General features: G+C 32.8%; 2 protein-coding genes across 3 annotated transcripts; one reads left to right on the top strand and one right to left on the bottom strand.

Annotated features, from left to right (window-relative positions):
* Positions 1-33: 33 nt before the first annotated feature.
* LOC123311351 (probable glutamate--tRNA ligase, mitochondrial) lies at positions 34-6,672 on the bottom strand. 2 transcript variants are annotated; one of them, XM_044895259.1, is made up of 8 exons: positions 6,277-6,672; positions 5,930-6,164; positions 4,121-4,316; positions 3,695-3,909; positions 3,404-3,635; positions 2,693-2,853; positions 902-1,211; positions 34-259 (listed from the first exon to the last, which is right to left on the bottom strand). In XM_044895259.1, exons 1-8 carry the CDS (start codon positions 6,368-6,370, stop codon positions 224-226), a joined length of 1,479 nt encoding a protein of 492 aa, XP_044751194.1. In that variant the 5' UTR covers positions 6,371-6,672; the 3' UTR covers positions 34-223. The 2 variants fall into 2 exon arrangements, with proteins under 2 accessions (XP_044751194.1, XP_044751193.1); XM_044895258.1 differs by having other exon boundaries at positions 34-243; positions 6,277-6,671.
* A 328-nt stretch (positions 6,673-7,000) lies between these two features.
* LOC123311352 (DCN1-like protein 1) lies at positions 7,001-13,737 on the top strand. Its single transcript, XM_044895260.1, has 3 exons — positions 7,001-7,161; positions 7,250-7,843; positions 12,803-13,737. The coding sequence occupies exons 1-3, from the start codon at positions 7,159-7,161 to the stop codon at positions 12,983-12,985; spliced, it is 780 nt and encodes a 259-aa protein (XP_044751195.1). The 5' UTR covers positions 7,001-7,158; the 3' UTR covers positions 12,986-13,737.
* The last annotated feature ends 1,327 nt before the right edge of the window (positions 13,738-15,064 follow it).

Genomic DNA, 15,064 nt, shown 5'->3' with positions numbered 1-15,064 from the left:
TAAGGTTGTAAGAAGTTTTCCAGGCTCGAAATATAACTTATAAAATTTATTTCATTCTGCAAGAAATTAACAAATAATTTCATATAAATATTTATCGAAAGTATTTTACAGTCACTGCATCCCCTTATAAATCGTAAGAACAATAAACTTTCAGCTTTGGTTTACTTTCATACCCATTCTCAATCTATAAAGAGTTGAATTTTTCCCTAGTAACTCCATCATTTCAGCTATACTTGGTCCTTCCTACAAAATCGTCTTTCTATAATTTTTTTCAAAATTTGAGGTTACTTAGCTACATTATATTTTTTATTGACTATTTAGTTGGTATAAATGAAACTAGAAATTATGTTGTAAAATAAACATCAACTAGGAAACTATTAGCTTCCCTAATAACATTGTGTGTTAAAAAGATTGAAAAGGACATATTGCAATTGGGAAGTTTTTCCAATGATAATGCAATGTCCGAATCCCCTGAATAGGCCCCTGTCGCAGCTTGAAAACATCGCGAATATCACGTGTGCTCCCGGCAAGTCTGAAATATTCTCAAACAGGGACGTATCGATATAAAAGATACGAGCAGTGGGTTCGAGGGACCGTTTTGTTCTGAATAGCCTAGTGAACACCGACTTCTGCAGTTACAAAGTGCAAAGTTGTGGAAGTAAATTAGTTAGTTTATACATAAATTACAGTAAGTCCTTGTACATAAATTAGTGTAGTAGTTGTGTAAATAAATTAGACGTTCTGGAAAGAAGACAATTAGTTAACCCCGAGTCTCCCAAAAATAAATAGGACAGAGAATTAACTTATTTTATACAATAGAATATAACGCAGAATAGTTAACAACCGAGTCATCAATTTTATGGGTTGGATTTGAAAAATTGGAAACAAAACTATTACCTACCTTCAGACCACTCAGCACAGATCTCAAGGTTTTCATGAACATACTGTATTTTATATTCTGTTGGTCAGCAAACTTCTTCAGAAATTTCGCTAACTTCTCTCTTGAAAACTCATCCTGAACTTCTAATTCTTTGAGCAATTCCGTAATAGAATTGATATCATGTTCCTTGAGTTTGCAACTCTTTGGCATGGTCCATAAAAACAGCATATCATTTTTCAACAAATCTGATAACTTTGTAATTCTATTCACAGACCAATGTAAAATTGAACGTATGTGATCTTCATCTAACTGCAAGTTGGAATCAACAGACCTGAAAAACAAAATCGAACTTTCGCACCTCAAAAATTCCTAAAATTAGCTTAATGAATAATAAGGAGGATAAATGGCAAACGATTGAAGCATCATTGAGAAGCACAGTTTTTCAATGCAAAAACTCCTTCATGAATATCATGCATTGATTGAGCAGACGAACGCCAATTTATCGCTCTTGTAATCTACCGCTCGACAATAAATTCCAGACAAGAATAATAATTTGATTAATTTTGATGTGACTTTTTTAATTGTTGTCCACCGTTGGTTTGGTCATTATACAGGAAGAAGGTTTTGTTTTGAAATACGATTTTTTATTAACTTGAATGGGAGTATTCTGCAATGGTTGTTAACAATACTTATTGTACTACGTAATGACAGGCTACTCTGTGGCCTGAAAAAATAAGCTCTCGTTTGTTAAAACTGATAAACTGCAGCATTTTCTTTAAACTTCTGTATCTTCTCTAAAAGAGCAGACATTCACATGAACAAACATCCACACTTCAAAACAGAATACAATAAAGCTGAATGTTGCTGTTCACTTTTTCCACAGAGTGTTGCAAATTCAAGGGTAAGTTTCTCCCTATATAGGGTGTTTTCAAAGGTAAGGCTTTTTTTTGACAGCAGGCAGAAGTCATTGAAATAAATCATTCGACAAAAAATTCTCTATATACAGGGTGATTCATAACTATTGGGGCTAAGGGCAGATTGTTTGGACCAAAATATGGCAATAGGACCAAATATACCTCAATAAAATATTGCTGTGGAAAAAGATAGAGGGCGTTAAAGTTGAATTTTTTTTTGGTTTTTGCTAATAATTTCACTGCATATTTTTTCATCCGTTTTTAAGAAAAACACAATTGAACAGTTCAGAGCATCGGAAGGGGATTTGAAGTAACGATTTATTTATTTTATTTATTTATTTCGACGATAAAGCATAATTAAAAGCAATGAAACATTAAAAGAATAAACATAAATTAAATGTTCTATATGGCCTCCTCCGACTTCTATGCCTTTTCTTATTCTTTTAATAAAGGACTTTCGACTTTGAAAAAAATATTATTCTGTTCCCTTATAAAAAATTCAACTTTAACGCCCTCTATCATTTTCCACAGCAATATTTTATTGAGGTATATTTGGTCCTCTCGCCATATTTTGGTCCAAACAATCTGCCCTTAGCCTATGTCCCAATAGTTATGAATCACTCTGTATATAGAATATTCAAATGGTGAAATTTGGAAACAAACGAAATTGACAGTCATCAGTCGCACTATAGGAGAATTGCCATGATTATATGAAACAAATCGATTATATGAAACAAATCACTTATAGGAAGCTTTGCGCTTTCTCCTTTAAATGAGCTCCTATGTTCATTATTGTTGAAAATGAGTGGCATTAGGAAAGATACTAATGAACGTCTTAGGTTCAGATAAACTTTAAAAAAAAATTATAATTTTGAGGCACAGATTACCTGATACTAACGATTTCTTAAAATGTTCTTGCAGAAGAGACACCACTTCCTTTAGTAACTCTTTCTCATCATGTTCATTTTTCAGGAGCCTTTTCAATTCTTGTTGATTGAATTCGAATAACAACTCAGGCATGAGTCTACCAGAATGTGTACTTAACCTTGTTATATCAAACTGAAATAAATACAAAATAATCTTAGTAAACAAACATTCAAACATTACAGGAGTGAATTTAAAAAAAATTATTAGCAAGTTATGAAAACAGTTTAATATGAATGGGTCATCAGTCCAGTGAGCAAACTGTATATTTTAATATTTCATTCATGTGGAATGATAGCAAGAGATCATTTCAGAGGTTGTCAGAATGTCCGGTTTGAATGGTTTTTTACAGTCATGATGACATTTTCAGGTGTGAAATATATGATCCTCACGAGAGTGTGGTCTAGTGTTTCGTTTGATATGAGATAGAGACAGTTATTGACATTATTTTTGATGAAATATATTTAGTCAGTGTTCTCATCGAATTTTTTTTTTTCAATAAATCCCGCAAACCCTTAAATCAGTTGAAAACTTGATGGAAATATAAAAAACCAACGAGTTTCAAACCAGAATTAATCAAATACAACTGAACCCACACAAATTAGTTATATGAAAAATAGTTTCAAATACAGATATTTCGTTCATCTAGAAAAAATATATGTATTAAACAATAATATTTACATACTCCATTTGCCAACTCGTCAATGGTATGAATTCTCATTTTAACATTTTGTTGCAGATCTTTCTCAAAACCTCCTCCAGCATTAACAACATAGTTCAATAAGGCCAAAGGAAATATTCCCTTCTCCTTGAAATGTGCAATTTTTATGTCATTTTGTCTTTTACTCAACTTTGTACCATCAGAATTTAACAAAAGTGGAAGATGGCCAAAATTTGGTGGATCCCAACCAAATGCTCTAGAAAAAAAATTTGTATTTAGAAGAGTTAGCTAAATGTTACTGATCTCAGTATCTACCTATACATCTGTATGTGTTTAGTAGTGGAAATTTGCCATTCCAGTCCTCTTAGCACATGACTTATTTTCATGAAATGATCATCAACTATATTAGCGAAATGGTATGTTGGGTATCCATCAGATTTTATGATTACTGGATCCCCCTCATTGAGGGCAACATCATATGTTATTTTGCCATAAACCAAATCTTCATATGAAGTCACATCTGAAGACAACTATAGAAAAATTATAAACAAATATAAAAAGCTATATAATTTTATAGAATATTTAATAAGTGCTGAAATTAAAAAAAGAAAGCTCAAGACAAAAAAAAATCTCGTGAACATGCTCTTCAATTGGCTCTCTATTTATGCAATTCCTCAGGTTATACATGACAAGAGGCAGACATACAGGAATAAATATAACAAGAATTGATTACTGCATCACCTTGAACCTGACACAATATTTCTCTCCCTTTTCCAAATTTTTTTTTATTTCCTCAGTGGTCAAATGTCTACATTTATTGTCGTATTTTGGGACCTCCCTATTTTTTATAGCCTCTCTTCTCAGAAGATCTAATCTCCGTTCGGTGCAAAAACAATAATAAGCACTGCCATTATTCAATAATTTCTCAATTTGTTCCCTGAAAGATTGAAAATTCTCTACATATTGAAATGAAAACTGTGAGAATGGATCAATTGTATGAAACACACGAGCAACTCACTTAGCATGAAGAACAAACTTCATGCTCATTGCATGTCATATAATGCACATATTAATAGTTCTAACCTTGGAATATTAGATACATGGAATGGAAAATAAACATTTATTAATTGGAAATTTACTAGTCCAATTGTATTATTAAACATTTTTTGTTGTCCAAAGACTGGAGTCATATAGTGTTTGTAGCACTGCAATGGCCATCCCATGTATCTATATTCCAAGGATATACCAAATAGCAATTTGGGGAAAAACTACATGGTTTCATTAACCAGCTTGAGAGGTCACAAAACAGAGCTTATAAAAATTTATCAATCTGAAATATGAGGCAAATACAGGCATCATTATATAAAAACTACCCAATCTGTCCCATTAAAACACTGGTAAAAACTGGACTCTGTATGTTAGTATTCAAAATAAATAATAGCCTATTAAAAAGTAATATTATCTTCGAGAAGTCAACACAAAACTGTTCCACAAAGCAGAGAAAGGTTTAACTTGGACAAAAACAATCGATCAAACTATGTCCTAGTTACTCAAAGGTAATAACACTTTCTGAATCCCTACATGAAAAAAAACTAAGGACACATATTGAATTATCCTAATAAGCCATTATTCTTTTATGCTTCTAAATAAATAATTTTAAAAGTTTATATATATATATAAATAAATAATTTAAAATTCGAAAATTTTGTTAAAAATATAGTAAATCAATTATTTTCGATTAGGGCATAGAAAAGGTTGATATTTCTTGACGTTGAACATCATATTGAGAGCAAAGGAAGAGGTAATATTTTAAAATTCTGAAAAATTAATTGATATATACCTAGATAGTTCAGGATGTTGTTAATATATTTTTCTGGGCATTCAGAGTATACTGCACCTCAATTGACATTCTTCATTAATAAACCAAATTGATCACTTTTAGTAAATCCATACAAAACCTCTGTCAAGAGTTATGTATGAGCTAGATTGCTATAGGTTGACTTCAGAATTTCATTCCATATTGAAAAAACAGACTAAAGAGATTTAATGAGTTGACCATGAGTTGAGGTCTTGCACCTCACTATTTTTTGTGCACTACAGGGTGCAGTCAGAGGAAAGGGAAAAAGGTTGAACGGGCAGAAGCGGAGAAATGACTGTGATGGATTTATGTGATAGAAGACTATACATAATGTGATAGTGTCTTATGTTGCATTTTGTGATCTTATTGTAGATAGTTCAAACTGACATGACAGTCTCATTGGTGTATACCGTCTACTGCCATTAATTAATAATCATTCTACATTCAGTATTAATTACCCTCTCATCTAATTATCTGTGGAATTTGATTTATTTTTTAGGTTGCATTCAAACACTTACTCTGAGTAAGCTGTGATTACTCTAGAGCGTTCACAAACGTACCCTATTTTCCTCGGAGTATGCTATGTGAGTATGTTCATACCCATACTCTACTCTTGGAGTAAGTTTGTGAAGGCAAACTTTAAAATGAATATATATGTATAGGTTATATCCTAATATTGTTAAATTTACAACCTGTATAAATCCAATCTTTGTGATTGAATGTAAGGACCATAATTTCCTCCAACTTTAGGCCCTTCTTGTATTTCAATACCAGCCCAAGTCAAATCTTTCACCAATTGTTCAATAGCACCATCAACTAATCTTGATTGATCAGTATCTTCAATACGTAGAATAAAAGTGCCATTTTTTGATTTACTAAACAAAAAGTTGTAGAGAGCAGTTCGCAATCCTCCAAGATGAAGATATCCTGCAAATATATTGTAATATTCGTCATATTATATTGTCAGTAAGGAACGGAAACAAATTCCCTGTCTCATTAGGTAGAAACAGATTTTTTACATATAAATACTTAATCTAACCTGTAGGACTTGGAGCAAATCTAACTCTGATAGCATCACTACTATAAAAACGAATTGAGAAAAATTTTAATCCCAATTGCTTTATTTTCAACATTATTATTTGAATACAGAGTCCTGACAACCTTTTATTATAAAATCCAAGGAATGTAGCTGGTAAAAAACGGAGTTTGGCACAAAAATCACTCAACTATATTGATAACATGAGAATGTAAATAAAGTAAAAGGGTAATTGCATAGAGAAAGGGAAAGAGACTTTTCTCCTGTCTCTGGGTAATTGATTAATTACCCTTCACTAACTTTACTCTTTAACTTAAAAAACAGCGCTAGGTGAAAAAAGTTTTATTTTTCTTTTGAACGAAAGTTGCACGTTTAATCTGTGGTGCACTAGTTGAAGTTGTCTATGGTTGAGTCAACTTTAGGAACTAGTTGAAATTGTCTATGGTTGAGTCAACTTTAGGAACTGAGTTGACGACCGACTGCTACTGCTATTTCAAGTGATTTCTGTGGAGTGATTAGTGATTTCTATGGAGTGATTTCTAAAACAAGTAACGGTGACCTTTTTTTGTGTTGTTACTTATTTATCAATTAAAATTATTCCAACTTCAACATTGAATTGCTATGCTCGGTATACCCTATGTTTTTTCGAAATGATCAGATTAATGAGAATTCCAAAATTATTTTTTCTGCAAATATCATAATATTTGCAGAAAAAATAAATTTTTCCTCTATTGGTACCAATTCTCTTTTAATAATCACTTTTGACATTTGAGGTTATTATTATTGCTGAAACGAAAATATTCATACCAAGAGCATAAATATCAAATATCTCCAAATGATTACATACTGGGCATAAATTCAAAGTGTATTTTTCCAATTTTGAAAATGGTGGGCTCTATTTTCAGTTCTTTTGTATCTATTTCATTGCCTTAATGTACGTCAATCTTAAATGATTTAAAATTGAATATGTTTCTAGCATAAACTAAAAAACTCCCAACGGGAGAAAGTGAGAAAATTCATGTCATTTACACATGCTGGAGAATCTACAGCGATATATTGCCTTAGTCAAAATGATTGGAAATTAGATCTAGCAAGTGATAATTATTTTCAAAATCCAGATGCTTATTTTAAAGAGACACGAACTGTGGATAAGAAAAAACTTGAATCATTATACAGCAAATATAAAGACCCAAATGAGCCTGAAAAGATCACAGCCGATGGAATAATGAGATTTCTAGAAGATTTGAGTCTTGATGCAGATTCAAAACTTGTATTGATAATTGCTTGGAAATTTAAAGCTGCTACTCAGTGTGAATTCACAAGAGAAGAGTTCATGACTGGCATGGGCGAATTAGGTTGTGATACAATTGATAAATTAAAATCAAAGTTTTCTACATTGGAAAATGAACTTAAGGATATTTATAAATTCAAGGACTTATATCATTTTACCTTCAATTATGCGAAGAATCCTAACCAGAAAGGACTGGATCTAGATATGGCCATTGCATATTGGAATATTGTGTTGAAGGGAAAGTTTAAATTTCTCGATCTATGGTGTACCTTTTTACAGGTGAGGATTATAGGATATGTTTGTGCATATGCTAGTTTAACGATGTATGAATTCATAAATTCCATTGGGATATGATTACACGTGTCAAAAAGAAGTTAACTACTGAACTTCTTGCATTTTTCCTGTGTCATTTTTGTGAGAAATCAACTTCTCTCAATAGCTCAGCATACAATTGTTCTGAGGAATTCAGCTAAACTCATTACTCTCAATTAGATAAACTTACTTAAACTTTATGCAAGATTAAGATATTTCTTCAGATTAATTGTGCTCTATCTCACCCCTTGCTAGTGTGAATGAGAATTATCACAGGTAGACACGTACAACGTATCGATAAGCTCTTTGAAACATTGAAACTCTTAAGTCTATGAATGTAGATAAATATCTGGACTGATGACTTTGAATCAATTATGAATTAAAATGGGGCTAAAGGGAAAAATTTTCACAAACACTACAGTAGTGAAGAAAAATTATGTAATAAAACAGAGTGATATGGAAAAAACATTCCTTATATACTCGACTGTTCTGTAGTATTTACCAAGTATTTTTCCAAGGAGTTTCAGTTTCATCCCGGAACACAATATTAAAAGATCAGAACAAAGAACAGACTGTTGATTAGTATTTATATCATTGGTGTAGAAAAAACAGTCAAGATTTCCTCAATTGCGTTTTTTAGATATATTCGAGCATTGTGAATTGAAATATGTATACTTCATCATATTCAATTCATCAAATAACACTTGTTAATACAAATATATCAACCAATATCACCATCATTCAGGCTGACAACTAAAAGACCTTTCCATTGAAAAAGAATTGATGCTGACAATGGTTTCAGTCATATTGGACCTCATCAGAGCAACGCAACTTCCACTTCGATAAAAAAAACAGAATTGACCGACCCTAATTAAACGCCACTAGAAGCTAGGAAACGTCACAAATATCATAGTGCCACCTAACAGGCATTGAAGTTAATTTCAAATACCCCTTTTGTGGTCTTTGTGAACCCCAATTTATGCGCTCTGACTTATGGCGCCCACACACTATACGATACGATCGCCTCAATAGAATATTAGGAGACCAATAACGCTAGCCAACATACACTACCATTTAATCGCCTGCAGGCGGAAGTACAGAACTGTAGGTCCTTGCCTGATGATAGCACACACTATGAGTCCAGATTCTGCAGGTGGAAAGTTGATCCACACAGTTTTCCACCATTCAGTCTACTCCAACTGCAGTTCAAGATATTCAGATTAACTGATCAATGTGTGGGCGACCCTGATCAACAGCCTGACGCTAATCTTCAGTTAAACTGATAGAGTGTACAGTAATGAAATAAAGAATTCACCTATACACAACTTTGAATACAAGTCAGAAATATAATCCAAAAACTGTATCGTAATATGATTCTAGATCGTGTGGGATCTGCATTAGCGGAAAGCCAAAACAAAAACGTGAAATCGAGACGTATAGTCGCTCGTGAGAGTAGATCGAGAATCTACATCTACACATACCTTCCACATGATCTCGTTTCCGTTTATGTAAAATATTGAATGAATGGAATTACTTTTGCACATTATATACCCTATAATATACAAAGTTTTCACCATTAGTTTGGTGTCCGCGCAGTCTCGACGGACATAAATATGTGATTAAATACGGTATTACCAAAATTTCACTCCCCTGTCACCATCCACCTAGTTTTCCAAATGTTTGCGCATGCCAAATTAATTGACTTTTGTGAAGCAAGAATATATAGAAAGGAGGTGTGCCTCCATCTATATACTTCACACAGCGCGCACAATTACAATAAATGCGCATTGGCGTAGCCCAAAATTAGGTGGTGCCATCAATAAATTTAAATCATAATATCATAATATAATATCATAATAAATCATAAATAATTTTATTCTTCTCCACCAACTCCTCCAATTTGTGAAAGTATCCACAGCACTCCCTTTGACTTATTCATCAGATAAAGAACGGTTTCGCACAAAAGTTGAAGGTATATTGAATTATCTTCTTTCTAACTATACCCATTGGCTATGCTACTTCACTGCTAACGATACCAGGACTCTCAATTTAGCTTGACATTAGACTCCTTCTACGTCAGCACCTTTCCAACGAATTGCTGATTTGCACCTCCTATTCTTGGTGTGAAGTCTATCTATAATTGTTTGTGTTCTGTAGTCTATCGCGGTCTTGAGTTTGGTGCGTATGAATAAGTGTCTGAACGACTTCAATTCCGCGTTCACACGTTCAAACATAAACAAATTTGCGCAAACGGCTTGAGCGTCTAAACGCCTACGTTCAGACACTTATGAGAACCCAACAACCTCAAGTCATCCAATGGTCATCAATCAAATATATACTGGACATTTTTGCTGATATTTCGGCTAATGCGGTTATTTGGACCATTGCCTCAAGTAAGCGTCCAAAAATGAAGAAGAAGCCGAAGAATGAAATCCAGCACTAAATATCTTTGAAACGGATAACATTTTTGAAAAACCGGTAAGAGAATGCTCTTCTACAAATCTGCGAAGGAAAACTGCGTTGAAAAATAAAGGTGTTCCATATAAAAACACCGACTCTCTATACAGGGTGTACCGTAAAGACCACGTCAAACGAAAACGGAAAGTAGATCAGAATGTGCTCTACCTGATGTGAAAAAATTGTTCATATGAAAGTCTCACAGTTTTCGAGATATCTGATGTTTTATGAAAATGTTGAATTTTTTCACTTAAAATGCTTTTTCTCTTGCGGAAGCTACAATTAAATACTTTTCGAATCAATTTTTTTCCGTAAATTTTGTTGAATGATTTCTTCAATTCATGCAATGAAAAATACCACAAAATTTCATACAGGGATTCCGAAAAAAAATATTGAAATTCATGTTCTGAAGGAAGTGTTTTTTTTGTGCTGAATTCTATCTGACGTGGTATAAAAAAAAATACACTAGACTTTTTCTGCATATTACGTTGAAAAGTTGCCCATTTTGTGAGGATTCCGAAAAGGTTAAATACAGGTGATAACCTTCTTCACGAAAAAAGATATTTGAATGTTTATCGAAAATGGAGCATTTCTGTGAAAAACTAATTTTGTCACCTTTTCCACATTTTCTTTCATTTTGCAGATTCTGCTGTGACATATTGAATAATTCTCTTGAAAAATGTCAGTTAGACCTTAAATTACTTATAAAATGAAATTATTCATTAATTGCAATGATATAATGTAATAACCTTCAACATCAATAAATCTATTGTGAATGAACTTTATAAAAATATCAATAATAAAAATTCAGGATTCTTATTAGAGCAAATGCTCAAAATGACCACCCCCTTCGCTAATACATGCCCTGCATCTATTGAGAAATGACCTTTTCAAACCATACAAACTTCTACCCGCTATTTTGGCTGCTGAAATACGAATGCGGTCCCTAAGTTGTGCTTCATCTCTTATGGGATTCGAATAAATTTCATTTTTTAAAAAACCCCAGTAAAAAAAATCCAGAGGATTTAAGTCTGATGAACGGGGAGGCCACAAAATTTCACCGCCCCTTCCGATCCACCGGTGAGGATATGTTTGGTTTAAATATTCCCTAACATTACGACTGTAGTGTGCTGGGCACCCGTCGTGTTGAAACCATAGATTACGTCGCATATCCAGTGGTATATCTTCTAAGAGTAAGGGTACACTGTTCCTTAGAAAATTCAAATAGTTGTTGCCGTTTAATGATTGCGGCAATTCTGTCGGACCAAATATTTTTCCATCATTGAATCGCATCACATCATATCGATGTTCGAGAGTTCTTTAGGCAAAGAAAATGAAATAAAAAAACTCAATCAGTGGCAATTGGCATCTTAATAACATTTTATTGATTTGTTGATTGATTATTTTCATCAGGGAGTGCAAAATGAAAGTATTTATGGAAAAAGTGACAAAATCAGTTATTCACAGAAATGCTCCATTTTCGATAAACATTCAAATATCTTTTTTCGTGAAGAAGGTTATCACCTGTATTTTACCTTTTCGGAATCATCACAAAATGAGCAACTTTTCAACGTAATATGCAGAAAAGGTCTAGTGTCTTTTTTTTATACCACGTCAGATAGAATTCATCACAAAAAAACACTTCCTTCAGAACATGAATTTTAATTTATTTTTTCAGAATCCCTGTATGAAATTTTGTGGTATTTTTCATTGCATGAATTGAAGTAACCATTCAACAATATTTACGGAAAAAAACTGATTCGAAAAGTATTTAATTGTAGCTTCCGCAAGAGAAAAAGCATTTTAAGTGAAAAAATTCAACATTCTCATAAAACATCAGATATCTCGAAAACTGTGAGACTTTCATATGAACGATTTTTTCACATCAGGTAGAGCACATTCTGATCTACTTTCCGTTTTCGTTTGACGTGGTCTTTACGGGACACCCTGTATATCTGAAATGGATATTAATTTCTATGATCCGTTAGGAGTATCACATAAATCATAATAATTGTTGAAAAAAAAAGTTTTGGAATTTTTTTAATATCTTAATATAAACTAAGATATAGCTGAATACTTGAAAGAGTCATTTTTCAAAAACGCCCTGTAAATCGAGAACAAATCAAGATATCTGCTTTCTGTTATCTAATATGATGAAAAAGGAGATCGTGGGTACTTGAAGATTTTTTCCCTCTAAGTGTTATAGAAATGCTGTCAATGAGCATCGAATTTGGACATCCTGCACTTGTAGGATTAATTTACCAAAACTCAATAATTTTCTTGAATTGACGGAATTTAAAGAGGCGTTGAGACACATCTTGGTGTACCCCAATTATACTCAGAATGGGTGCAGAATTCGTTCAATTGAACATATCCCAAAAAGTATATTTTCAATCATAAATTTTGATGACTTTTTTCGAATTTCATTTAATTTCTTCATCAGTTATATTGTTTTTCAAACAATTTTAGGAGAATCATAAGAGATCTATTCCAAAAGATACTTGGAATCTTCTTCTGGATTTCGCTCAGCAAATTTCCGATGATATGTCGAATTATGATGAAGAAGGAGCGTGGCCAGTACTCATAGATGACTTTGTAGAATGGGCAACTAGTAAAGAACGCGAACCACATAGCACTAGTCAGGTTGAATAACACTCAATTTTAAAACTATGTTGAAACCACCCTTATATTTTGTTCATGAAGTTAAAGTGCCAATCTTTCACAAAAGTAATCACCATTCAAATTCACGTGGTATTTGGTTCTTCACCGTATTTGAAAATGAAAAAAATATAAAGGGTGGGTATAGATCGATCATTGCTGGTGTGAATTGTATGATTTGGAGATACTATAAAGGTTTCAATAATTTTTCAGTTGAGTTGGACTTCTATATCTCTGAGAATATCTAATATAATTTATGGAGTTGATATTTTTAGAACAGTTATCAGATCTTTAAATAACAGATTAATGTCTCCAACGAAGAATAGTTGCCAATGTGATTTAATTTTTTATTGTATATATTTATATATAGTCGAAGATCGGAAGATCATCTTATAGAAACTGCAAATGAAAATTACATGATATTAATTTTAGGTGGTTGCAATGAAAGTAGGCACGTGTGCTTTCTGTTCACGAAATTAAAAAATAATTTATCGGTTTAAATAAAAATTTTAATTGGAATTGGAAAATTCTCATTGTGTTATTGAACAAAATCAATTGTGAAACTAAATTCGATAATATTGAGGAATAAATTGTAATTAGGGTGGTTTGAATTGAATTATCATTTTCCTTCAAAGACAAAATAATTAAGTGAAAAGATGAAACTTGTAAATAGATTTAAGCCATTCAATATTCTTGTGTATATATAAATGAAGCTTTTATTGCAAATAAATTTGTTTTCTTTACGACTCCAGATTTTTGAAATTATCCTTCAAATCCATTGATTTTTTGATTAATCAAAGAAGAAACTGTGTTTGTATGTATATTGAATGTATGCATTTTGGAATTGTGATTGCAGCAGTATTATTACTGTATTACTGCTGCAGTTGATTTTTCAACTCGTTTGAAATGAAGTACCTAATGTGGCGCTGAATGAACAGCAGCCTTAGTGAACCTCTCCCAAAAAAGCCAAAGAAGTGAGAGAGTGGAGAGTGCTGTTATCTGTATTTTTATATGCATTGACAGCGTTGGATACTACCTTCAAAAGTCAAGAGTGTCAAAAGCGATCTCTACAAAACCAGATCTGCGGTGGTACCACGATCAATCGACAACTTATCGATGTCGGATTCGATGAGACGTTGTCGGCAATCCAATAACCCGACAGTTTCAGTGTCAACAAAATGTATGAACAGCCGAAATCTATCATATGGGGTACCTCTAGTACCAATTTTCACTTAAAGATAGGTAGGTAGGGAAAAGGAGATTACCGACTTGGTTATACTGCTGTTTGTTTGAGTGAGGAAATTTCGAATAAACGGTCCAAAATATACTGAGAAAAAATTATTTTGTTGATTTTTTAATGGCAGCACTTGTCTAGGAGCAGGATGGTTGGCCCTTGCCCCTTATTGAGCGCATAATCAATATTACATTTTTTTTTGGCTAGGCTATGTTTAGCTCTAAACTCTAGAGGGAGTCAGAGAAAAATTTTCAATCTGGTTATGATAATTATACAAATTTTTGAAACGTTATATTGTTCGAATTCAGACTGAGACTGGTATGACTCATCATCTCCGTCATACAATTAAAAATGAAATTGTTCAACTTTTAGGAGACAGATCAAACTTGAAAAAAATCTAAATATTTTTCGACAATCTAATATCTCTGAAGAACCCTAGATTTAGCATCTGGTACGACATATACAAAGTTGATATCGTCAGCAAAGCTCTGTAGAAATCCGGAGGCATTAAAACGATATTTGAAGTTGAACAGACCCTATTCGGAAGTCGAACTGAGTCCACATTTAGGGAATTGATGAGTATCTAATTCAAAAACAGTGACTGGAGATTGTAGAAGTCGATGCTAGTGAATCAACAAATATTTTAATTCAGTTCGGGATTAAAATTGATCCTAGATTAATTTTGACGACATTTCCGTTCAATTATGTCAGGTTACTTTAAGATCAACCTCGGGATCACCGATCAACTCAAATCTCGGCTTGATCCTGAACTGAGCAACCTGGCCTCAAAGTATTAACAGAAATACCTGTTCGTCGAGAAAAAAAAAGGACCATAGTTT

Source organism: Coccinella septempunctata, chromosome 4 (genome assembly GCF_907165205.1).
Source record: "Coccinella septempunctata chromosome 4, icCocSept1.1, whole genome shotgun sequence".
Taxonomy (NCBI): Eukaryota; Metazoa; Arthropoda; class Insecta; order Coleoptera; family Coccinellidae; genus Coccinella; species Coccinella septempunctata.
The sequence above is the reverse complement of the archived record's forward strand: the minus strand, read 5'-3'. Positions and strand labels throughout refer to the sequence as shown.

Bases quoted from the DNA above. Each gene is read 5' to 3' on its own strand.
- LOC123311351 (XM_044895258.1), bottom strand. From the start codon at position 6,370: ATGTTGAAAATAAAGCAATTGGGATTAAAATTTTTCTCAATTCGTTTT. The intron at 4,317-5,929 runs GTTGTAAATTTA...TCAATCTTTCAG, and splicing joins CAAAGATTGGATTTATACAG to GGAACAAATTGAGAAATTAT. The intron at 3,636-3,694 runs GTAGATACTGAG...TTTTTTTTCTAG, and splicing joins AAACACATACAGATGTATAG to AGCATTTGGTTGGGATCCAC.
- LOC123311352 (XM_044895260.1), top strand. The intron at 7,844-12,802 runs GTGAGGATTATA...AAACAATTTTAG, and splicing joins TATGGTGTACCTTTTTACAG to GAGAATCATAAGAGATCTAT.